The 27172-nt window shown below is 41.9% G+C and overlaps 1 protein-coding gene across 3 annotated transcripts in view; it reads right to left on the bottom strand.

Annotated features, from left to right (window-relative positions):
- DPYD (dihydropyrimidine dehydrogenase) overlaps nucleotides 1-16535 on the bottom strand; it is a 542721-nt gene extending 526186 nt beyond the window's left edge. For all 3 annotated transcript variants that reach the window (XM_038414838.2, XM_038414842.2, XM_043490641.1), the window contains exon 1: nucleotides 16348-16535. In XM_038414838.2, the coding sequence (XP_038270766.1) occupies nucleotides 16348-16386 (39 nt within the window). In that variant the 5' untranslated portion in view covers nucleotides 16387-16535. The remainder of the gene's footprint in view (nucleotides 1-16347) is intronic.
- Nucleotides 16536-27172: the final 10637 nt, after the last annotated feature.

Below are 27172 nucleotides of genomic sequence, written 5' to 3'. Positions count from 1 at the left end.
GAGACTGCAAAGGCTTCCCCCTCAGTGCACAACATAACTTTCCTTAATTAGACAAAGGGATTGCTGTTGAACAACCTGGTTCTTAATGCTGCAGTAAGCTGAGCCCTCTATGAGTTTTTTTTTTGAATGAATTGTGGGAGAACCTGTCTGTCCTTCCTGGGTACATGGTGGAAAATGTGAGAAGTCATTTGAGGACTAGAAGCAGTCAAGTGGTGCCAGCCTACATTCACACTGGTTAGTAACTGACGAGTTGTACTTGCTTGAGTTCTAGCATATAACCCTTCTCAGGCTAGCCAATTCCTGTCAGAAGCACCACCACACTCGACTGAGTTTTGTGTACGGACAAGACTCAAAAGGGCAACACTCAAATTAAAATTCAGTTCAAGTTTGCAGTATAAAAGCCCCTGATTAACTGCCAGTTAGTTCTAGTTACCTAACACCTTTGTAAACGATAATCTAGACACTCCATCAATGTTTTTAGCTGCTCCTAAGCCAAAGAAACCATTGTCATACCAAAAGAGCTACTGACTGATTTCCCTGCTGTGTGTTATCTACAAGTTGATGGAAAACTGAAAAGGAAAGGTTTTGCTGATACAGACTAACACGGCTATCATCCTGAAACCTGAAAAGGAAGAGAATCCCACTCCTGTGGATCAGGAGTGTGACACCATGGCTGATCTCTCAACACCCTTTTGCTACGACAGCTCACACATTCTTGGACCAGAGCAATACTGGCCTTTTAATATGCCAGGGAATGGAAAACTATTTCCTTTCAGAGTAGAAACATTGGTGGGAAAGAGTCTAACAGAATAAGTAAATTCAAGAGTCTGTTGCTACACCTGCCTCCTTGTCCAGTTAATTGTAGATCCTGATCAGGACGTACAGACTACTCTCTGGCTTGTCCAAGTTGCTACAGCTATGTGCCAGCTTGGCGTGGTTTCCTCCCATGCTGTGACAGTGGGGCAGTGTTGCAAACAATAACTCATGTGGTGGAAGAGTGCCTAACATGACATCTAAAACGTCATTTACAATGCCTTACCTCCCTTGATACACAGGCCATCCTCTGGTTATGGAACCTGGACACAAGAGAGCTGAATGTTTGTAGTTTATCCTAGGCTAAACCCTAAGGCAAACTAAACACATCCATGAATTATCTGTAGCCCATCAACTCAAATTATAGTAGGTTTATTTAGACAGGGCTGGAACAGCTAACACATTAGAATGCAATTTGCCCTATCACCACATTTTTAACTAATATTTTTTAAAAGACATTAAGTAACATTTTTAAAACACCTTCTATCCTAGTGCAGACAGGCCTCAAGTTACTTGCTTTGATATTTAACCCCAGCTTGCTTATCTAGAACTGTTTATATATCTCTGTGGAGAGAATTTCCTACGTGATTCGCTATTATAAGTCAACCAAAAAAAAAAGGTTTAAGACCATGTTTTTAGTTATGACACAAACTGACAAAAAAGAAAGGAATTAAAGGTTAAAATTGCCACTCAGACCTGAAATTGCTTCTTATGCCAGGTTATAATATACATTTGTCTATTCTGAAGGCAAAAGTGACTATTTTTTGTTTCCACTGCCAATTACTTTGTAGAAAGAGCCAGGGAGTCTTATTTATTTCACCACTGTCACCCATGGATGCTGTATATTTGTGGATATGGATAGTTTCTTGGTTTTCCCCTACTGAGTCAGAGCATCATGTTTGTCCTGGATATAGGTATGTGTGACAAAAATCTCCTCGCAGATCTGCACAGCAGATTTCCACAGATATTTCATAACTGGAAGTTCTGCATATGTAATAACAGGAGAGTACCAGCAGAGAGCTGTGCTTTGCATATGGGGAGAGAATTGTGCCCTTGGTTTACAAATGATCTCAACTGAAAATGAAGTGACTTTGAATAGTATATCCACACAAATTCCACCAGCTGAGGATATGACAAGACATTCATGGCCAAAGGTTTCCTAGTCCTACATGTTTCATTTCTGCACCAAAGCACATATTCCCCTAAACCTCATACAAAGGGCCAAATCCTACCTTTCTTATTGGAAGCAGGGCTGGGTTGACAACAAAGCCTATAACACTGCAGTAATGTGATAAAAAGGAATAGAAATTGTATTCTAATAAGGGGAGGGAGGTTGCTAGGCAACCAGGAGGAAGAGAAAGCAGTTTTTGATTTGAACTCTGTGCCGTCAAAGGGTTAGTATAGTCAGAACAAACAGGGCACATTTAATCCAGCTTGTCGGCAGTCATCATTAATTCAGCTCTGACTTCATGAACATTTTAAGCAGAGGTACGTTACAAGCAGAAGTGTCAGCTGTGTCTGAGTGCCCTATGGCACGGGGCAAGATGGCACAGGACAGGTGAGTGGAGATTAAAAATGCTGCCCATTTGAAGAAGAGCAGCATATGCCTCTGGCTAGCACATACTGCATCATGCATGTAAACTAGTTTGTGGGGGAGGAGGGAGATGGCCATGCACCCTTGGGTCCAGGCAGACCATAGTCCCCTTTCTTTATGCTTTATTGAAGGCTGTGCAGATGTTCTATCTAGATGCTACCAGGGTGCAGTTTTTCACCATTCTTACAGGGGAGGGATAGCTCAGTGCTTTGAGCATTGGCCTGTTAAACCCAGGGTTGTGAGTTCAATCCTTGAGGAGGCCATTTAGGGATCTGAGGCAAAAATTGGGGAGTGGTCCTGCTTTGAGCAGAGGGTTGGACTAGATGATCTCCTGAGGTCCCTTCCAACACTGATATTCTATGATCTCTACCAGCTGTATAAATATGGTACTTTACAATTCAAGGCCCTGTGTATACTGCATATACATACATCTATGTTGAGGAATCTGGTTATAAAGTTAAAACATGGTTGTCCCTTAACTAGGTTCCCTGTTGCCAGCCCTTGTGATGTTTTCACAAGTCTCATGATATTCTTGGTTTTTCATAAAGCCCCAGCTCCTAAAAGCCTGCAATTGGGTGAGAATCGTTCTTTTTAAGTAGTAAGTAGTTTCTAGACCTCACTGGTTGCAGAGAAAAGCTTGAAAATGTGACAAGTATATTTAAAGGCTCAGAAACCAGAAGGAAAGTGAAAAGACCCAAAAGGTGGTGGTGGTGGTGGTTTGTTTTTTTTGTTTTTTTGTTTTTTTGTTTTTTTTTTAAGTCTTATGACTTTGTGGTGCCTAACTCAAGTTTTGAATATTTGGGTTAGCAATACTGTATTTGTAGTGCAGACAAAATCCTAAAGTGCATACAACTCTGGGAATACATCTACACTGAGATAAAAGACATACAGCATGGCCACTGCTGGCCCAGGCTCACAGGGCTTGGGCTGTGGGGCCATAAAATTGGAGTGTAGACTTCGGGCTTTGAGACCCTGCGAGTGTGGAGGGATCTCAGATCTGGGCTCAGAGACTTGGTGCTGCAGGCTGTCAATAGAAGTTGAATACACAAAATAATGAGAGAGGACAGAATATGCCCCAAATGAAGGGCTTTCCCATTCTACCAATCATTCAAGGCTTCAGCCTACTGTCTGAGCCACCATTTTGTTGACATGTTTCTGGGAAATAAAGGACCTGATCCTGCAAATACTCACATACATGCTTAACTTTAAACATGGGCATGTTTGCAGGATCAGGGCCATATTCTGCAATAGTTAATAAAGTGCTTGCTCAACATGGCGACTGTCTTTTATTTTAAGGTAAAAAAGTTGGCATAAGATCTAGAAGGTGTACAGTAGAATCAGTTCTTCGAAAGTGTGAGATCTCAATATCAATTCAAAAATTATAATAAAATGTTTTAATTATAGATCATTACAAACTTCTCTGCATCTTTACTGAATATTTTGATAAAGCTAAAGTATGTTATAGCTAGGATGATTAAAAACATAATAGAATAATATATTTAACTAGTTAGTTATATTACAAATGTTCAGATTAAAGAAATCCCAGTAGGTATTTGCTTTTTAATGCCCAAGGACAAACAAATGTCAGGAAGATAACCTCTCCTTGGCCATAAAATCATCTGTATTACCCCAATAATGCTTATACAAATTCAGAAAAGCTGCATTTTAAACTTTATTTTGCTTTAAACTTTCTATGCCAATTTTTTTATACTATGTTTTGAAAAACGGACATAAACTTGATTGTTGTGACTGTTGCTTTGTAAAGAATATTTTATAGACATTTTATAGGAGTTTTAACTGTAAAGACTGCAACTGGTAAACAATTTGTTCAAACCATAAAACTTTGGGTAAGGAGGGCCTGAATCAACCTCATCTTCTTTTCCAATAAAAACCTTTGCTTCTGTCTTAGAACCCCAGAGAAAAACCATGTAGTTGGAAATGTTTTAAGCCTCTTTTTATTTCCAGAGTTTTGAAATGGTAAACACCTTTGTGAAAAGCACTTGCAACTGCTAGATAAATACTAAGCTCGTAATATCATTGCTATGTAAATGGTAAAATGCTTTATGTATCAATATGGAATCTAATGACCTTGCTAAACGAATTACTAATGTAAGATGCCATTTAAATATAGAATATTTATAATAATATGAAATTGATTGATTAATTACTAGCAGTGCTCAAGCAACCCCTCACCCAAACTCAGGAAGACAACACTCATCCCTTCAAAAACTGTTAAAGAATCCACAACTTCTTTAGCTTAAATAGTTAAAAACTTTGAGTAATTTACTTTAAAAATAAGTGCTTTGAGAACTGTTAATATTAAAAAACAGAAGCATTTGGATTTTCTAAAAACAGAATTGTAATTCCAGTTTAACTCTAACAAAAAAAAATCCACGAAGTCTCAGAAAATGGATTGAATATATTAAAGTTAAAACACTAGTCTTAAAGAATCTCCCACTACAAAGACAGAGGAATAGAACTGTCAAGAAATAAATTAGAATCCCAATGTATATATGCATTAACAAACTACATATTCATAAGACGAAGATGCTCCTAATGACAATCCAGGAGGGTACTGAGCCAATGAAAGGGTGGCAGAAACCAAATTTAAATTTAAAGCCTGAAAAAGCTGTGTTTTTCCCTTAGAAGGTATAAAATCTCTGACAGTAAGCACCCCTCACACACATACTCTGTGCTACCCTGGTAATACAGCAAGTACTCACCAACTTATTCTGTCCATCTCTACAAGCACACTGCCATGACAGCTCAGAGAAACAGAAAAAGACTCAAGAAGAAACCAACCCAAAGAAAACCTCCTCAAGACTTCAAGATGGATTAGTGAGAGAAAGTTAACAAGACACCATCAAGGGATTAGATTTCAAAACTCTTGTAATTATTTTATTGGACTATTGAAATGCAATTATAACAAACTATTAATAGTTTCTTCTGTTAATCAACAAATGATTAAACCATGTATACCCAGAAAGGAAACAAGGGCTAACCTTTGGTGAACAGAGAAATAGTGGGATTTAATTGGATTTAAAATTCTTGATATTCATAATTTGTCTGTCTCAATACAGCTCATGGCTTCTTCTAAGCAGCTGATTTAATTTTTTTTTATTTCATAGGATTTAGTGAAGGCTGCTTACTTTGCACAATTACAACCTAGCTGATTACTAACAATAAACAACAAACAAATAAAACTCTCCATTAAGCAAAACCCTCTTGCCCATTTATAAGCCTTCTTAGCTATGTAAGGATATACTAAGACTAAGTCATCCTAGGCACTCTGTCACCCTACACACTACTACAATGATATTGGCACAAAATTAGCCTTCTGAGGTATCATTTGAAAACTACCACCACACCGGTTATTAATCTCATTGTAAAATGCATGTGTCAACTTTATATGTGAAGTTACGAATACCCTCTATATGGCATTACTAGAACATGTTTAAGATCAGACAGTCCAGTCTAGGTCAACGTGATGATCAGCCTGTTCTATAAAAGGAATGTGAGTTTACCTCAGTTTACATATTAGCAATAAACAAAGCCGTGTTTATTCTAATCCTGAACACATGAAACAGAAAATTAACATTGTTCCTGCACCCCAGAGACAGGAGACTGAGTCACCACAATGCCTTCTGACTTGTAAGACAAATACAACCCTTTGTGGATATGAGAAAGAGTCCATCTCAGCTGAGAGCTTCTTAACGAGGCTTTGATCCCTAAGCCCTTTAGCACCCATCAACCCTTAACCGGGGACGGGGCTACTCAGGAAGACCAGGGCTTTAAAAAGCCCTCTCCTAAGTGACCAAGGAGCTAACGAAAAGAAGCGGCTAACGGGAGTTTTGCAAGGGAGTTTACAGGGAGAGCGTGGTGGGGGGGCTACATACATTTAACATTCCTTAAACTTTGTTAAACTTAAGCAAAAAACCACCCCCTAATAAAAACAAAAGCAACAACTAAGGAATAAGCTGCAGGAGTAAAAAGAGAATGCAGGCAGAAGTCCAGCAACAGAGTAGGGGTTACCTAGTTTATTGCACCCAATGCAGCATGTATGATTACTTGCCCTATGGGCAGGTGGTGTATGTATGCATTCGGTGCAAGGAGCTCCTGGCCCTCAGAGACCATGTATGGGCTTTGGAGACCAGGGTGGCTGAGCAGGACGAGCTAAGGGAGACAGAGAGGTACATAGATGATAGTTTCCAGGACACAGCACAATGGTCCCACCCCCGGTCTGACAACACCTGTGCTGTTGAGGAGAACATCCAGCTGGAGCAGAGGGAAACGATCCCATAGTTGGGACCCTCCTTCCAGATGATGTTGTGGTATCCTCTCGCACTGAGGATATGTCTCCAAGGGAGGGAACTCCAGTTATTAGGGAGAGACAGGTATTAGTAATGGGCGAGTTGATCATTAGAAACATAGATAGAGGGGTTTGCGACGCATGGTGACTTGCCTGTGGATCTCTCGAGACATCTAGATAGACTTATGTGTAGTGCTGGGAAGGAGCCGGTGGTCATGGTACATGTAGGTACCAATGACATAGGGAAAGATAGGAGAGATGTCCTGGAGGCCAAATTTAGGCTGCTAGATAAGAGATTGAAGTCCAGGACCTCCATGGTAGCATTCTCTGAAATGCTTCCAGTTCCACACGCAGGTCCAGTTAGATTGCAGGGTCTCAATGCATGGATGAGACAATGGTGTAGGGAGGACGGGTTTAGATTTAGTAGGAGCTAGGGAAACTTTTGGGAAAGGGGGAGCCTATACAGGAAGGATGGGCTTCAACTAAACCAAAATGGAACCATATTGCTGGTGCTTAAAATTAAAAAGGTCATAGAGCATTTTTTAAGCTAAGGGCTGGGGGAAAACCAACCGGTGTGGAGGAGCATGTGGTTCGGACAGCAACATCCCTTAGGGGAGGATCTATTAATGGAGATTCTCTATGTCCTAGTAAGGAGGAGAATATGGAAGATAAAATACAGGTAGGATCTGATGAGAAACAGTCAAATGAAAAAAAGTCTCATTCAATTATATCATGTAATGGGAAACAGCTAAAAAGTTACAAGTTTTTAAAGTACTTATATACCAATGCTAGAAGTCTAAATAATAAGATGGGTGAACTAGAGTGTCTCGTATTAAATGAGGATATTGATATAATAAGGCTTCACAGAAACTTAGTGGAATGAGGATAATCAATGGGACACATTAATACCAGGGTATAAAATATATCAGAAGGACAGAACACTATATGTGAAAGAAATCGTAGAATCAAAGGAAGTAAAAATCTTAAGTGAACCAAACTGTACCATAAATCTCTATGGATAGTAATTCCATGCTCAAGTAAGAAGAATATAGCAGTAGGGATATATTACCAATCACTTGACCAGGATGGTGATAGTGACTGTGAAATGCTCAGGGAGATTAGAGAGGCTATTAAAATAAAAAAACTCAATAATAATGGGGAATTTCAACTATCCTCATATTGATTGGGTACATATCACCTCAGAACTGGATGCAAACTAAAGTTTCTTGATACCTTAAATGACCGCTTCTTGGAGCAGCTAGACCTGGAACCCACAAGAGGAAAGGCAATTCTTGATTAGTCCTAAGTGGAGCACAGGATCAGGTCCAAGAGGTGAATATAGCTGGACCACTTGGTGATAGTGACCATAATATAATTAAATTTAACATCCCTGTGGTGAGGAAAACACCAATGCGGCCAAACACTGTAGCATTTAATTTCAGAAAGGGGAGCTACACAAAAATGAGGAAGTTAGTTAAACAGAAATTAAAAGGCACAGCACCAAAATTAAAATTCATGCAAGCTGCATAAAGACACCATAAAAGAGGCTCAACCTAAACGTATACCACAAATTAAAAAACACAGTAAGAGAACAAAAAAAGAGCCACTGTGGCTAAACAACAAGGTAAAAGAAGCACTGAGAAGCAAAATGGCATCCTTTAAACAGTGGAAGTTAAATCCTAGTGAGGAGAACAGAAAGGAGAATAAACCCTGGCAAATGAAGTGTAAAAATATAATTAGGAAGGCCAAAAAAAAATTTGAAGAACAGCTAGCCAAAGACTCAAAGTAATAGCACAAAAAATTAAATACATCAGAAGCAGGAAGCCTGCTAAACAACCAGTGAGGCCACTGAACAATTGAGATGCTAAAGGAGCACTCAAGGACGATAAGGCCATTGCAGAGAAACTTTGCATTCTTTGCATCGGTCTTCACTTTTGAGGATGTGAGGGAGATTCTCAAACATGAGCCATTCTTTTTAAGTGACAAATCTGAGGAACTGTCCCAGATTGAGGTGTCATTAGAGAAGGTTTTGGAACTGATAAACTATACAGTAATAAGTCACCAGGACCAGATGGTATTCACCCAAGAGTTCTGAAGGAATTCAAATGTGAAATTGCACAACTACTAACTCTAGTCTGTAACCTATCACTTAAATTGGCTTCTGTACCAAATGACTGGAGGATAGCTAATGTGATGCCAATTTTTAGAAAGGGTGATCCTAGCAATTACAGGCCGGTAAGCCTGACTTCAGTACCAAGCAAACTGGTTGTGCAAAACTGTCAGACAAATAGATGAACATATGTTGATTCTTCCTGAACAAATTGTTTTTTGTAAAGGGAAATCATGCCTCACCAATCTGCTACAATTCTTTGAGGGGATCAGCAAGCATGTGGACAGGGGAGATCCAGTGGATACGGTGTATTTACATTTTCAGAAAGTCTTTGACAAGGTCCCTCACCAAAGGCTATTAAGCAAAGTAAGCAGTCATGGGATAAGAGGGAAGGTTCTGTCATCGATTGGGTAACTGGTTAAAAGACAGGAAACAAAGGGTAGGAATAAATGGTCAGTTTAGAAAAGTACACAGATACTGGGTTAGATGGACCTTTGGTCTGAACCAGCATGGCTGTTCTTATGTTCTTAAAACACAACTTGCTCCTCAGAATCAAATTTGGTTGTGATTCTGTTGGGGGGTGGGGAGAGAAAGGGGGGCAGGAGATAAGGGCATTTCACAAGGCTTTCCTTTCCAGTGGTTAGTCTGCTGTCTATATGCTGGAGTCAGGCTTTGCAGTGGTGATTCCTGGCTAAAGAATGAGATGAATGCCTAGAATACTCTCATAGCTATTTCCTAATATCCATGCTGATGTCTGACTTCTGAGAATGAGCTGAAAGGTCTGAAGGACTAAAACTCTGATTTGACCATGCTTTAAAGTGGCTACCTGGGAATTATCTGCTCATGTAAGCGTCTAAACTTTTGTTATTTGCATATATAATGTACTATGCATTAATAGCACTGAAACTATCTGTTTTAAACTTTCTATTTTTTTTAGTTTCATCAACCAAAGATAGTAAGTATGTGATGCATTTCTTTCCCGCATAACTCTTTTTTCATTCTGTATACATGTAACCTATCCTTGGCTTCATTTGTCTTACTGTTAATATTAATAAAACATCTGTGTTTATTACATCATCATGTTGTATTCCTTGCTGCACTTTGATTTTTTGATTTATGTCCTTGTCTCTGGTTTAGCCCATATATATATATGATAAAATGAATAACTTGTCAGTTCCAAGGTACTTTTGAAAGATGCCCCAGACTGTCAAATGTTTTGGCATTTTTCCTCATCACAGATAGTTTGCCTTCCTCCATGCTGACACATTTAATTAAGTCCTTGATCCAGGCTGACCCTGTGGAGAGCCTTCTCATCCATAGTGATTCAATCCATTTTGGCCAGCAGTACTGTGTGTATGCAGTACATGTGCAAAGTGCAACTTGCAAAGGGCCAAATTTTGCCTAATATGCACAGGTCAGTAGTAAGGGCACTGTGGAGTTTCCCAGAGCTACTTGGTTCACAGCAGACATGTTCCTCCTGGAACAATGCTCCTTCAGGGCTGCAGCCTATGCTATTTTTTGAAGGCTGATGTTAGGGGGGATGGGGTCCTGGATCAGCACATGAAACAGTTAATGCACTCAAAACTCAGGGATTACAGTTGTAGCTATCTCCATTATAGAGGGAAGGAGGGATGCTTCTTGTGCCATGCTCCTGGTTGTGTGTGCACAGTACAGAGTGTCCTGTGTCCCTCACCTCTTAGTTGCATTTTACCAGCCTGGTGTATGCATTATAAAGCAATAGAGCAGCTGAGCTGGCAGAAGTTGTGCTCTTCTCTGGTGCTGTGTGTGTACTGGGCACTGCAAAGGGCAGCTTATAAAAGAGTGCAGCAAATTTCACTTTGTAGGTTCATAGCTCCCAGAGCAGGTGAGAAGGGGCATTAAAGAAAAGGGGTTGCTTAAAAACAAAGAACTATAATACAGCATCCTCTAAGGGAGAAGTAGGCCAAATCTTGGGAGATGGGGGCATAGTGTGAAAACATAGGAAAGGTTGATTAAGATAATACAAAAAGGGAGCCCTGTTGTCCTGAATGTCCTTTTCTTGCTCTTAAAAACAGGGCAAAGATTATGTAAATAAATTTATGCAATTGGCTATCTTTGATCCAGATTGATTTTTTTTTAATTCCAGAAAGCTTCTACTGTTGCAACTTCTGTGAATGATTAAAATACCTGCTATTTGCTTGAAGATGTACAGTTTAAAATTAAAATACCAGTTTAATTTGTAGTGTTGTTCTGAAGCTGTGGCTAGTCGTTCCCTGTCTGTTCACTACTCAGAACACTATTCCCATATAATTAACCATATGTATCTAAGGTCAAGTGATGAATGATCAGTAAGGAAATGAAATTTTCTGTTTACCCATTTTGCTTTATGGGTTCCCATATAGAGGTGTTTTGTTTTTTAGTGTAGTAAACTCTTAGCTGAACAGAACAATAATTATAGTGTGATTAGTAAAAGATCAGGCAAGATTATAGTCCAAATTTGTCATTCCTATTTTGAAAGAGTTCTTTTAAAAACTCATTGGGAGTCTGAAAGGGGTCATTTAAAACTGTTGGATGCCAAGGAATTTTATTTTAAAAATAACTAAAAATATTTAGTCTGGAGAAACAAGAAATGGGAGGCCAGCTCTTACTAATAGTTTCTCTTATTGCCAATTCAGGAATGTGACTCCCACTGTGTTAGTCACGGGAGTTGTTTTACACATCTTGGGGGACACCCTTGGTTGAGACCCAGCAAAACAATCACAAATTATTAACCATGGCTATTTTATTATTAAAGAAAGGAAAAGAAAACATTAAACAAAACAACACTAATGACAGAACATGATAAACTGTGACTTCTGTTACAATCGCTTCTATATGTCTCTATGGAGAGCTTTTAACAGCGATTACACACTTGAGAGTGGAACCGCCTTTGCGGGAGGGGGAGCACTTTTCTCTTGGTCAGTTCAGACCAAGGTCGTCTTTCCCCAAATTACTGTGAATGCAGTTGTAACACTGTTGGGGACACCCAGAACTGTGAGCCATTGTTACCTCTCATAATGACAGGTTTCAGAGTAGCAGCCGTGTTAGTCTGTATTCGCAAAAAGAAAAGGAGTACTTGTGGCACCTTAGAGACTAACAAATTTATTAGAGCATAAGCTTTCATGAGCTACAGCTCACTTCATCGGATGCATTTAATGTGCCTCAACAAGAGAGCCTTGCTAGAGATTACTGTGTCCGTGAGCGCCGCACCACACCAGTCTGTCTTTCTCACCAGCAAACAGGCTCTGCTGGCCCAAGCCTCACCTAGCAGGTAACAATCTGTGAACTCCAGCCCCGGAGCTCCCCAGATATTGCAATGCATGGCCCCATTGCTGTTCGTTCACAGAAGATACCAAGTTTGCTGCTCTTCTAAAGAGTTACATCAGCTTATTAACATAACAGCGGTAAATACACCTTGCCCTTCAAGCACAATAGTGAGTTGATTTATAGTAAAAATAAAACAAGTTTCTTTACAAGAAGACATAGATTAAGTGACACCAAGTAGCAGTGATCAAAGTAGAAATGGTTAGAATCAAATAAAAATGAAACATCTAAAAGAATAAAACAATCTAGCAAGATACAGTTTCTGTTCAAGATGGTTTTCTCTCACGTATTGTCCACTTTCCTTTCTAGTCTGGCTGGGACCCATCACAGAGATCAAAAAATTTGATTCCTTTGTCTCCTAAGCTGAAGTATAAGAACATAAGAATGGCCATAATGGGTCAGCCCAAAGATCCATCTATCCCAGTAGCCTGTCTTACGATAGTGGCCAATGTCAGGTGCCCCAGAGGGAATGAACAGAACAGATAATCATCAAGTGATCCATTCCCTGTCGTTCATGGCAAACAAAAGCTAGAGACACCATCCCCGCTCACCCTGGCTAATAGCCATTGATGGACCTATCCTCCGTGAATGTATCTAGTTCTTTTTTGAACCCTGTTATAGTCTTGGACTTCACAACATCCTCTGGCAAAGAGTTCCACAGGCTGACTGTGCGTGTGTTGTGTGAAAAAAGACTTTTTGTTTTGTTTTGTTTTAAACCTGCTGCCTATTAATTTCATTTGGCGGCCCCTAGTTCTTGTGTTATGAGAAGGAATAAATAACACTTCTTTATTTACTTTCTCCACACCAGTCATGATTTTATAGACCTCAATCATATTCCCCCCCCACACACACAAGTTATCTCTTTTCCAAGCTGAAAAGTCAGTCTTATTAATCCCTTCTTATACGGAAGCCATTCCATACCCCTAATTATTTTTGTTGCCCGTTTCTGAACCTTTTCCAATTCCAACAGATCTTTTTTCAGATGAGGTGACCACATCTGCACGCACTTTTCAAGATGTGGGAGTACCATGGATTTATATAGAGGCAATATGATATTTTCTGTCTTACTATCTATCCCTGTCTTAATGATTCCCAACATTCTGTTTGCTTTTTTCACGGCCGCTGCACGTTAAGTGTATGTTTTCAGAGAACTGTCCACAATGACTCCAAGATCTCTTTCTTGAGTGGTAACAGCTAATTTAGATCCCATCATTTTAAATGTATAGTTTATTTTGCATTTATCAACATTGAATTTCATCTGCCATTTTGTTGCCCAGTCACCCAGTTTTGAGAGATCCTTTTGTAGCTCTTCACAGTCTGCCTGGGACTTAACTATCTTGACTATTTTTGTATCATCTGCAAATCTTGCCACCTCACTGTTTACCCCTCTTTCCAGATAATTTATGATTATGTTTAATAGGACTGGTCCCAGTACAAACCCTGGGGGACACCACTATTTACCTCTTTCCATTCTGAAAACTGACCATTTATTCCTACCCTTTGTTTCCTATCTTTTAACCAGTTACCAATCCAGAGGACCTTCCCTCTTATCCCATAACAGCTTACCTTGCTAAAGAACCTTTGGTGAGGGACCTTGTCAAAGGCTTTCTGAAAATCTAAATACACTATATCCACTGGGTCCCTCTTGTCCACATGCTTGTGGAACCGTCAAAGAATTCTAGCAGATTGGTGAGGTATGATTTCACTTTACAAAAATCGTGTTGACTCTTCCCCAACAAATTATGTTCATTTATGTGTCTGACAATTTTGTTCTTGACTATGGTTTCAACCAGTTTGCCTGGTACTGAAGTCAGGTTTACTGGCCTGTAATGGCTGGGATCACCTCTGGAGCTCTTTTTAAAAACTGGTGTCACATTAGCTATCCTCCAGTTATTTGGTACAGAAGCTGGTTAAAATGATAGGTTACAGACTACAGTTAATAGTTTTGCAATATAACATTTGAGTTCCTTCAGAATTCTTGGATGGGCTTTTTATTGTGTGTGTCTGTGAGGTGTGCTGTTATTATTTAGCATTGTGTAATTAACTTGGGTAAACGTGTCTGCTTTGACAGAGGGCAGTATTTATGTTCATAATACAGGGGATAGTTTTCCATACACACACACCTCTACAAACACTGATCCTAATGTCAGGGAATGAGGGAGATGGCAAACCTGCCTCTGGTGATCACTAGTTGGTCAGAGAAAGACAGAAATGTTAATTACATAATTTTGTGAAGGTGGGAAACCCACTGAAGTTGAGTTAGAATCCACTAAGCAAGTGTTGCTTTTTAGATGAGAGCTTTTTGTATGGAGGAAGGAGTAGAAAGGGTCCCATGCTGGATATGTGGTAGGTTTATATTTTTGTGAAGGGTTCCTGTGGAAAAAATACACTAAATAAATCAAATCATGTAATTAAAGACTATTGCAATGTCTATGTTCATGGGCAACCTTAGTTTTGCATTTCCTAACTTCTGAGTTCTTGACTTGACAATCTTAACCTTCTTTTAACTTATTTTAAATGTAATTTCCTTTTTAAGAAAACCACTGAATATGCAAAGATAGCATGGGCATTGGGCAGGATAAGAATGGATACCCTTCCTCTTTCAGCAGGGACTCAACCAATTTACCCTTGCAGAATCTCTAACCTTGAGGTCAAAGAACCTACAGAGAAGGGCTCATACACATTTCAGCCTATCATTTCATTTTGACTGTACTGTTACTAAAATGACTCACAAAAGTGTAATATAATAGACAGGGCTGGATTTGGAGTTGGTGACCCAGGCACCTGCCTGGGGTGCCAGGCTTGGGGTGCTGTTTTTGTTGTCAGCAACAAAAGGGAAAATAGAATGGTTTAAGTAACATATTTCAGGTATTCCATATGTGGATTCATTTTTCACAAACCTCCTAGAATGTTCTGGACCTTTGAAAATTTTGTGGAACCTTCCAGACTCCTGACAACTACATTTTCCTTAAACCTCCTATAACGTTGTCGCGGGCGTATAAGGGTCAGGGCGTACCAGTCAGTCAGTGAGATATAAGAATGAACTGATGTGAAGTAAGAGCCAATCTGTGATACTGTGAACCTTGTTTCATTTTGTAATTGTGAAGGTGTACTTGTCTTTTAAGATGTTAAGCATGTAAGTAGCAACTAATAAAAGTGCATATTTAAATAAGACGCCAGAGATATCTATTGAACCATTATCTATGCAACAATAAGAAAGAAATACTGTTACTACTTTTGCCATGCTTAACAAATAATGTTTGAGGACAGTTCAATTTCTTGAAGTTAGTACATTTCAGTATTTTTAATTAAAAAGTTTCTATAACCTTAGAGGAAAAGTTATTTTTATTTGCTTATATATGGCATGAATAAAATACAGATTTACAGATTCTAGCTTGCAAATTTATTGTCTTATACGACAGGGATTAATCATGCACGCAAATCACGCATCAAAGTTGTGAAGTCAGCTGCAAATGGAATACAAAACAAGTTATTCAAAGTTTAACAAATGGGAGGGCGCCTTTAAGATGCTCCTTGCCTGGGGCACCATTTTGGTATAGGGTCGGCCCTGACAATAGACTCTCTTGATGAGATTACTGATCATAAATTTCTTTGTTTCCATTGAATCTGAAACCTAAAATTTGGTACCTGCGTCTTTTATGGACTACTTAATACAGGGAAAGGGGTGAGGAGCGGCCACATTTGACCTGCGACATCAGGGTCTTATGGGATTTCAACCACTCAAGACACTCAAAGAACAATTCATTTTGTTAAAGAGATTACCTTTCCTGCCTGACTGATCTGAATGAGTACTTAAAAAACAAACAATAAAGTTTATACTTTCCACCTGAAAGTGAGATAGATACAAGCCTCTTTCAAAGTAGCTTCCCAAATGCACCAGCACAATTATCGGGTATGGTGTTGAATTATTAACACATGACCATTCAACGACCTCGAAGTTGGCTTCGGAGTCACCTTTCTCAAAGCAACGGGAAACAAGAGGCAAGGTGGGGGAAGTTTTTGGATCGGGAGAGTGATTCAAGACCGAGTGCTGCAAAGCCTACATTGCTGCAATGTCCAACTTTGCGCTACCCCTCCGGGCGGGAGGAGCCACCGGCTTCCCTGGGTCCAACTTTGGGGGGCGGCCCCGCTGCGCACAGCCCCACCCCACACGGGTACCTCAATGTCCACCGGGTCCCGGCTGAGCACGCGAGCCATGGTGTCCTCCTCGGAGCCGTCCGTCCCCTGCGCCGCAGAGCTCCTGCCTGGGCAGAGCGGGGGAGGAGCAGCAGCGGCGGGCGGGGCGAGCCCAGCGCCGCCCTGGGGGCGGGCTCCTGCCTGCGCGGGCGGCGGTCGCTCCCCGCCCTCGCTCTGGCCCTGGCCGCGGGCTCTCAGGCGGGGCCGAGGGTGAACGGGGCGAGCGCGTAAGCTGGGGCGGAGCATGGGCAAAGCCGCCCCTGTGCCGTACGGAGCACTCAGCGCTTTCACGGGAAGCGAGAGCGGCCGCGCCGCACAAGCACGACCCGCCCGAGCCAGGGCAGGGGAGGCGGGCCACAGAACCCACTCCGGGCTAGCGCGCGGGCGTCTGCTCCCGCAGGCTGCTACAGCGGCCTCGAAGGAGCGACGTTTGCTCGCTGGGAGTTCCCTGAGCCTCGGGGCCCGCAGCTACACGTGGGTTTAGGTGAACAACCTTCGCCCGGCTTCAGTCAGGCCGAATAAGGGCAGTTTTCCCTGAGAAAGGTGCAGGGAGGTGCTGTGTCTTGAAATGAGCGCACAAGGTGGGCGAGGTAACGGCGTGTAGCGGCCCCTCCTCGGGGGCATTACCTCACTCGCTCTCCTGGCACCCACAGGGCCACGCCACCCTTGCATAGAAACATGGAAGTGAGCGCCTATTGGAAAGTTCCCTAGCTGCCCACAGAGCGCCAGGCCTGGCCCTGGCTTTTAAGCAACCCTTCCCAATAAGCACCAAACGACCCACTACTCTTGTCAAGATTTTTTTTCTGCATTTCATGAGAGCAGAGAGATGGGCAGTGGGACCAGTCTTTGCCTGGGGCATGCAATGGGGTGGAGGCTCCTTGCACTTCTGTGATTGCTTCACTCCAACACCAATCTGCCTGCCCTTTGGTATATGAGCAAGATTTATGTCCATGCTGATAACTAGGTGTAAGCGGGGGAATAGTCCTGCTAGGGTGGGGAACTTTCCTGGCTTCTGCACTACCCTGGTGAAGTGGGCTAGCGAAAGGATCTGAGGCCTCGCTCCCGCTTTCTTTAACCAGAGGCCTCCCTGCCCTTGAGGACTCCCCTTCCACTCTCCTGTCTGGCAGAGTCCTCGTAATCCCAACAAGGCTGGGCCCATCGGATTCCTGGGGGGGCTCAACCCCCAACCCTGCTGTGGTTGTCCCCACTCCAGAGTACTCTCTCTGTACTGAGCACTTCTCTGACTCACTGATCATTACATACAATTTGAAGCAAATGCCTCTGACTCACTGATCATTACCTACAATTTGAAGCAAATGCAAGTTATTTAATCAACGATTAATTTTAAAAAGAATAAGGGAAAATGGGAAAGGTTAAAGGAAACACATCAGCCCGCTCTGTGGCAGGGAACATCACAAACAGCGTCTCTGGAATGTCCGGGCAGTTCACAGTCTGCTCCTTGTAAGTCCCAGGCCTTCTTCTCAGGCCCTGGCGGTGCTGCAGGGATGCTGTGGGTTGGACACTCTCTCTGGTGGTAGCCACACGCTCTCAGGCTCTAGGTGGCAGGGCCCTTCTTCCCACCCTGTCAGGGTTACCAGTCCCTCTCCAAGTCTGGCATGCAAAGCCTTCTGGCCAAGGCATCTCCCTGTCCTGGGCCCACTGTCCAGGGTCCCCACTTGCTCTCCCCAGCTGCTCACGACACCCAACTCCGGACTGCTCCAGCCCCAGCTCCAGCTCCACTCTGCCTCAGCACAGCTGCTGCTCTGCCTCCAGCTCCCTGGGCTGCTTCTCTGGCCCTTCTGGCTCTGGTTGCTACAGGTCTGCTCTGCAGGCTGCTTCTGTGACTCTGCTCCCAGCAGTGACCTGCTTCGTGGGATGCTTTTCTGGCCTCTCTGGCTCTGGTTGCTGCAGCTCTCCTCCCAGGGCAAGTCTGCTCTCTCTGGCTGTGCCTCTGGCTTTGGGACTGCAGCTCTGCTCCCAGGACAGGGTCTGCTCTCTCTGGGCTGCTTTTCTGGTCCTTCTGGATCTGGCACAGCCCTGCTCCCCAGCTCAGTTTGGGCGCCTGCTTTCTCCTTAGCTCGGCCCCACTCTGTCTGACCCAGGCAATTCCAACTCACATGGAAGACGGGACCTCCTTGGCCTCCTGACACCCTGGGTAGCCTGCCTGCCCTGTCATTCAGGCTGACCTGGAGCATTGGCCTCTCCCCATTGCTCCTAGGGACTAGCAGTCTCAGGGTCCTGATTCCCCCTCGACCCTCCCCCCTTTTAGAACTGGGAGCTAGCAACTAAAACACCCCCACTGAATGTTAGTAAGGGGGCAACAGTCCCCTTGCATAGGCACTGTGTATTCATGAGAACTGCTCTTGATTTTATCTTTGTCTCTTTCAGGACAAAGGTTAAAGAGGACGAACTTTTCTCCCGTTGTAAAAAGCCCATAAAAACAGTTTCTGGACATTGATAGTACCTCTGGGCACTTATTTATCCCCATTTCTCTCCCTTGAAGTGCTGAGGGTTTGCCTTTTAGAGGGCCAAAAGGGTTTCTCACTATACTGTTACTTTATTTCCTCCAACCCTTGCATATGAAGAGTTTGAGATTTCCCATGTAGATTTAATTTCTTGCTTGCCAGCTGCAGCAATAACCTTCTGTTGCTTTTTAGCTCCTCTGCATAGCTTACAGGTATATGCTAGATAAGGCGCAGACATAAGTTAAGGCACTAAAGCAATACGCCTACAGGCCTGAGGCCTGTAAGACAATAGCTTACTTCAGAGGTTCTCTAACTGTAGCAACCCAAGAACCCTCATTTTGATTTAAAAATTTTCAGGGACCCCACCCTGACTCAGCCCTTGCCCCTTCCCAAGACCTCCTCCCTCTGTCACCCACTCTCCCCCACCCTCACACACTTTCATCAGGCTGGGGCAGAAAGTTGGGGTGTGGGGGAGGGGTTCTGGGAGGGAGCAGGGGTGCAGGCTCTGGGAGGGGGCAAGGGGTTGGAGTGTGGGCTCCACCCGGGCGGTGCTTAGCGCGGGCAGCTTCCAAAAGGTGACTAGTACATCCCTCTGGCAGTGGCTCCTAGGCAGGAGGGGAATTCTCCAAGCACTGCCTATGCCTGCAGGCACCACCCCTGCTGTTCCCATTGGCCAGAGTTCCTGGCCAATGGAAGCTATAGGGGTGGCGCTTGGGGCAGGGACAACATGCAGAGACCTCTTGCTTTCCCCCCTGCAGGGGCTGCAGGGACATGCCAGCCACTTCCAGGAACAGCACGGAGCTGAAGCAGGTACGGAGCCTGATTTATCCCCACTGCACTGTTGGACTTTTAGCATGCAGGAGACACTGAGAAGGAGAGGAAGAGGGAGGAGTTGATTAGCAGGGCCCATGGACCCCCCTGGGGAACCTTTGGGGACCCCACCCCATAGGTCCACAGACCCCAGTTTGAGAAACACAGGCTTAGCTAGACAAGACATAAGGCCTTCACATTCTACTGGTTAAGTGTATACCCCAGTTCCTACGAGAACACTGTAGCAACTAAATTCCTAACGTAGCCACGAGATTTTCATTTGTAGCCGATTGGTATGTTTTAAGTGAGGAAAATCTGCCGATGTCTGACTACAAGAGTGCCATGGTAACTGACATGTTGTAATATGCTTGAGGTAAAAGGCCTAGTAACGGCTGGGAGAAGAGCACCCCACCACTAGTAGGGTCGGGAAATACAAATAAGGAGAAAGGGAAGAAACCCCTACTGAATATAACATTAGGCATAGCAGTATCAGCGTAACACGGGATTGGCAACCTTTGGCATGCAACCTGCCAGGATAAGCCCCTTGGCGGGCCGGGCTGGTTTGTTTACCTGCCACGTCCGCAGGTTCAGCCAATTGCAGCTCCCACTGGCTGCGGTTCACTGTACCAAGCCAATGGGAGCTGCGGGAAGCGGTGGACAGCACATCCCTCGTCCCGCACCACTTCTCGCAGCCCCCATTGGCCTGGGACAGCGAACCGCGGCCAGTGGGAGCTGCAATCAGCTGAACCTGCGGACGTGGCAGGTAAACAAACCAGCCTGGCCCGCCAGAGGGCTTACCCTGGCAGGCCGCATGCCAAAGGTTGCCGATCACTGGCGTAATACATTATACAAGTTGTATCCCAGCCTGTGTGCTTAAGAGTGGGGAGAGATGTAGCTCTTGCATGATGAGGAGGATAATGGCTAACATTTCAGGTTCTTCTGCAAGGAATGGAGAGAGTATATGAATGCTCAGATGTACATTCACTACTACCTCTAACTACCTTGCTGTGTTGGAATGTTTGTGACTCTTAACTATTATTAATAAAACTACTACAAATACAGAAGGTTTTTCTTAAAAGTGTGAGTGTTGCAACTGCACACATTGCAACTGAATAGTAATTCTAATAGGTGGGCCTGATCATGGGACAAGAAGCTATCAAACCTCAGTGTTAACTTAGAATTCTTAAGTAACTAATGCACAATCTATGGATCAGGCAACAGGTATCATGTCTGAACTGGGACCCCAAAGGGGGTGACCCCCAATCTGTGGCTTAAGCCCAGGAAAGATTGAGCTTATCTTTGGTAACAAATCTAAGTTAAAATCTACATCTCTCTGTACAGTTTGGTGACTGTCACAAACACTAATTCTCCAGAGTATGGGACTTCCCTTTCTCTGCTGCTGTTCCCCTTTTCTGTTTCCTTTGCTTCTAGTATATTACTTCTGGGGTTTTAAAAACAAAACAAAACAAAAAAACCTACACAGCCCACCTTTGTAATAGATACTCTGTGGTCGCACACTCTTCCCTCCCTCCTCCCATAGAGGAGCACTCAAGATCTTCAGCTTTGGACTTCCTTGGCATGCCAGAGGCGGGATAGGACCCTTGTGGATCACCACCTGTCTTCCCACCTCTAGGTCTCAAGAGGAATTGTTAATGTGAGAGCGTGCACATGAGATGATATGGGACATCAGCCTGTCTGCACTCTAGTTACATTCTCATTTGTTGTTACTAACTAGTCATTTGACTTCAGCATCTCACAAGAAGCGGATTCCATGTGGTCTGGGGGTATATACACCCATGTAAAGGGGGGCCTGGTAAATTGAACTGTTTGAGAATAAGTAAAATAAGTACCTAAAGTTGAACAAACAGTAGCATCAGGGCTTAGTAACCCACAGTCTGAGGTGGTGGGAAGCTGATTTTATTTTAGGCACCAATAGGCCCCAGTAATTTAGAATCTGTCTAGATCTGTGAGTAAACTGGCACAGTTCAGCAAAAGTTCCACAGCTCTTCCAGACTGTAACCCAGAGCCATCCATGATGAAGAAACCATGCAAGCTTGCACTTAAGTATCACAGCGCCTGGTAGGTCCCAACAAGGTAAATAGCCCCTGTGCCACTAGACCGCATGCTAGCTGACAAGGAAAAAGAGGAAGCAACCCTCTGGCATTTAACTCAAGATGTATGCCCCCGTCTAATAGGGACAGAGCCAACTTAGCCTTTGGGAGTATTCAGAGTTGAGAAATTGTTGAAGCCAGTTAACTAGGCAATGGGGTTACCGTTTTGGGAGGGACACTTCCACATTAATTGCCAAGTATCATGCAGACTTAGAATTGAGCGAGTGAGGAGTCAGCCAAGACTTCTGGTGACCCAGCTTTGGTTGCCTGAAACATGGCAGTAGTAGTTTTGTACTAATACAAACTAAGGATCATGGAGGAGGTGTAATAGAAACGGAACATAGCCAAGCTATTTTTAATCACCCTCATCCAGAGAGTTTCATGTGTCGGGGGCCCAGGAAGCTGTGTCACATTGCTTTGGAAGTGGATTAACTGCCCGTGACAAAGTCCAGGAGACTAAATCCAATATGGTAAGTATTAGAGGACCAAAGAAAAAGAAATCTCTGATTACCAGAAAAAATAAAAAGCTTAGTTCCCTATAGGTCTTAGACACCTTGTAACTGTGCATTTTGTAATCCATGGAAAATTTCCTGTAGTCGGGCAGGCCAACAGTTTTTGTGCTTTTAATTTGTAATTCTTAAGTAATCTTCAGCATCAAAAGCTAACAGGAAAAAAGTCAAAGGCTATTTGGCCAGTAGCCAATACATTGCCAAAGAGAAAGTGCTTCTTATTTTCAGGAGGGGGTGGGAAGGGAAGCAAGTGAAGCAAATTGCTTCTAGCCTAAGTTTGGCTGAATGAAGTTAGAACTGGTGACCCATAAAATATCTAATAAATATATTTTAAAAATCTAAAAATATTAACATATATGATTCAGCATCCTTTTAGACAAGGCTATACCTGATATAAATCTAAAAAAGTAACTTCATAAATAGAAGTAGGGTAAAAGTAGGGTGACCAGATGTCCCGTTTTTATAGGGAAGCCCCATTTTTGGGGACTTTTTCTTATATAGGCAGCTATTACCCCTCACTCCCTGTCCTGTTTTTTCACAGTTGCTATCTGGTCACCCTAGGTAAAAGTAAACCCTGCTCACTACCCCTCTAACCTTAGAGGTATGGCCTGGGGAGAAACAGGAAAAGAAGCAAAAAGGTTAAAACCCTTACAATTTATCTTGTTCTGATGCCTGCATAGGCCAAATTGCAGCCACATAATTTAGTGGGTTCAAATTTTCAGTTAGTTAATGAACCTATTCTTGATATAACTAATCAGTTGTTGTGCATCATTAACTCCAAGCTAAATATGTTAGGAATTGCAACTAACATGTCCATGATAAAAGCCATACAACATATAATCTGTTTTTTTTACACAGGAATTATTCTTTTAATCAATTACTCAAACCTCTAAAACTGCTACCCACAGCTTAAGTCCTGGTTATTACTCTAGGTCCTGATTCAAAGTAAAATGTTCAACTTATTTCTTGGTCATTTTTCTAAATAAGCCATTTGTCAATATCTTTCAACCCACATGTTTTTTAATATAGGATGTGATGACTCTACTTCTTAACTAGACTATTTAACATATAGATAATATATGTTCTTAATATATATAGAACATATATGTTCTTGAAAACAGTGTCAACAATACAAATTAGCAATTACTAATCCTTAATAGGAACCTTCTAATTTTTAAAATCAAGAGGATATTCGTGATGGTTTTAACACATTTACCATATGCAGAACAAAGGATTCATGCCATACTGTACTCGTTGCTGACAAGCAGTAATCCTATTCACAAGGTAGGATAAGTGAGAGGAAAAGAAGTCACCATGGTGTATTTACAAAAATTGAATTAATCCAATATGCAAAAATTAACAAACTTAACAAAATAGGAATGTGCATAAATTGAATGTGACTGATTAACACTCTTGGTATAGGTGTAGCCACCTGCCATCCCAGAGATGTTGATTAGCAGAAAGACCTTTTCCCAGTTTACCAAAGGTGACATAGTTACATTCACAAGCTCATAGCCAAGGGTCACTTCTGCCTATTATGTTCTTTATAACTTGATAGGGCTTATTAGGGGTTGATTCCCTTGCTTACACTACTGGAGTAGGGGAACTGATTTAACCATTAAGACCCCTTTTAAGTACTTATCTTTTCAAATATATAAACTGACACTATTAGTCTAGGAGATAACCAAAACATGGGAAGGTATTTACATTCATACACTTCTGAGTGAGCTGGTAGCAACCTCTATATTTAAGTTGCCTAACTTAAAAAAAGATTAAGTACTAACACCTCCATTATTTGCAGCAGGGCTTTGAAGCAGGGATAAAGCCTTGGGACTAGAGCCATGCCATTCACTTGTCCCAAAAGTCAGACTTAGTTTAGTTATGAACTTTTAAAAAATTGCTATTCCGTTGCTTATGCTGATCAGGTAATATTTGGCAGCATGCAATTACTAATTTGACACATGAAATTCTAAAGAACCAGGCTCATACAGCAGCACCACCACACTACTGGGAATGCCTGGGAGCAGCTGTAGCTGAGGGGGAGGCAGGGCTGCACCTGGCTTCCCCCAATCCAACAAGTAGGCCCTAGCAACCCATCCCCAACTCTCCGATAACAGGCTTTTCCTGTTGCCAAGCCAATGTAGTTAGTTCAAATGGTAGAGATAAGTGCCAAAAGTTCAAGGTTCAAATCCTGCTGACTGTAGGATTATTACTGTTACACAGAGGAACAAGATGAACACAAATTCTATTAAAAAGACTGAGAAAATTTCAGCCTGAACGTTGTGTTTTTGTATGTAGAGTCAAGTACTCAAAAGATTAAGAAATGCCAGATTTAAGAATGCCAGTACCATCTTAATTCATCTCCCTCGTGCTTATAACATTGTGCTATAGCCTTTAACCATATGCTCCCTTTTATTGGCATAGATCCCCTGCCTGCTTCATTGCTCACGATGGACAAACAAGGAGCAGAATTAAAGTTACATGTACAGCCTTAAATTTGGCATTTTGTAACTTTAGGCTGCCGAGTCGTCTACTAAAATAACATTTTAATGTAGGTTTTGTTCTGTTTGTTTTTTAAGGTGGTGACTTAACAGTAAATTGGCCAAATTCAGTGGTGGGTCCCAGAAAGTCTGGAGGGATTCCAAGTTGGTAAAAGGTACACATTCTTCTGAGTGCTTCAGTATTTGCTGTCCCCCAGATTTACTTGCTCCTCCTAATCCTTATCTCTAAATTTGGCCCACTGAGTGCCACATACACTTCCTTGGACTCATTTGACTGATCTACTGAGGGACCAAAAGAGGAGATTAGCAAGAAAAGCAGCTAACTGAAGGATATAAGAATGTGTAGTCTGCCCTACTCTTTAATTTACACATTCTTCTGGTTCCTGGGCATCTCAGCATTTGTCTAGACTAAGTTACTACACAGCAAACTGGGGTGTAAAGCTACACTGCAACTTTTGCTGGCTGCCTCCATAGTCCATAGTCCACTCACTGCTACGGATGGCATGTGCAGATCGATGTAAATTCTAACACTGCCTAATATTGGACTTCACCTACAAATGGAATTATTGTTGAAAAATAGCAACAAGAACTGGGACTTGCTCTGAAAGGTCTATTGAATGGTTATTGGTTCTGAAAGCTCCTTGGAACTAATCATGCGTTAATGGGATTTCTCTGTTCACATAAAAGCATGGACCATAAGATCTAGATTCCCACTGTGTAGGACAAGTCTCTTCCAGAGCAAACTGGAGGCTGCAGCTCCACTGTCTACCACCACAACAAATCTATTGTTTCCTGTGCTGGAATCCCTCCCTCTGGTGGTGTCAACAGGGGGGAGATAGAGGGAATGTGCTGGAGGAAGTCTCAATATTGATGCAAAATTAGCATTGTATAATTTATTCTTTATATCATTAGGTGTTCAGATTTAATAACAGTGGAGACAAGTTTAAGAACTCTTTCTACATACTTGTAGATACACGTGGAGAATAGCTGCTTATATTTGTTTTTAGTTGCTGGTTTTATTTAATAACTTTCAGCATAATTAAAGAAATTTAGAAAAATTTCCACCTTTTCCTAATATGTGACAAGCCCAAGAAGCTTCAAGGAGATTACCTCCTCCTTGCCTATATATCTTTATTTATAACCCCCAGGTCCAACTGCAGACTCAAATGCAGTTTTTTAACTTCCATATTGTTGTAATATTCTACATAGCTATTTCATGTAATGTTAGTTATTGTATCGAGTGTTTGGGATGAGTTTTTACTTGGGAGTAAACCTACTTCAGATTGCCTTTTTATCAAACAGTTTGTATGATTACAGGCATCCAACATGAGAGTCCCTCAGCCTCCTCCCCATTGTTAATGACTATGGGAATATTGTTTTTCCTAGGATTTCAAACAGAAACGTTAGAAGGCATATGTAGTCATCTGGTTTGTCAAGGCCACAAAAAAAAACTAAGCCCAGAGGCCTCCTCCTTCCCCCATACAGAAAGAAAGAGGGACTTCAGTTTTAAACTAAAATACAAAGAATTCTAGGAGCGTGCATATTAGAAACATTTATACACATTTTGATCTTCATGTCATTTAAGGACCACATGTATAGTTGGGAAATGTTTTGTGGAAGATGTTTGTTTATTACTTAAGTGCTTAGAAATAGTGTAAACTTCTAAATGTTTGTTTAAATAAAAATTTGTAAATACAAACCTTATAATAAGTGCCTGATACCATTGCCATATAAATAGTAAGATGTTTTATGTATTAATATAGCATCAAAATAACCAGTTACTAGATTAAGTCCCCATTAATTATATAATATTGTAATTAATTGGGTAATTTATCTGGTAGTCCTTAAAGGGAACAAGAACTCTCTCCAAGAATTGAGACAGTATCTGAAGACTATCTAAGCTAAAGACAAATTATATAAAGTCTTTATTTAAAAGTAAGGATATTTGTATTTAAAACAGAATTTCAACTCTTATTAAATCCCAATAAAAATAAAGGAATCTCTCAAATGATGGGCTAAATAAGAGTTCAAAATTGTAAGGGATGTTGAGACAGTTCCACCCATAAGAAGACACAAATACCACCATTGCATGTGCAAAGAAATTACATTTTCATGAGCTGATGTTACCAGGACTATTCCATGACAGTTTTAAACCAATGAAAGTGTGGCAGCAACAAATATTTAAATCCAGCCAAGCATGAAGGAGTGTGTCTTTCACCGCCCTCCAGTCAAGCTATGAAAGGAGTAGAGTATAAATCTCTGAATTAAGCAAGCAGCATGCTACTCCCATCTCTTCACTTCCAGCTGCATTCCCGTTTCACTTTTATCTCAGCCTATCATCTCATCTATTTCAAGCAAGCAAACAGTAACAAGACAAAAAAGCTACAATAAAGCATTAAGCAGCAGCCAAA

The sequence above is a fragment of the Dermochelys coriacea genome, chromosome 8 (genome assembly GCF_009764565.3).
Source record: "Dermochelys coriacea isolate rDerCor1 chromosome 8, rDerCor1.pri.v4, whole genome shotgun sequence".
Taxonomy (NCBI): Eukaryota; Metazoa; Chordata; order Testudines; family Dermochelyidae; genus Dermochelys; species Dermochelys coriacea.
The sequence above is the reverse complement of the archived record's forward strand: the minus strand, read 5'-3'. Positions and strand labels throughout refer to the sequence as shown.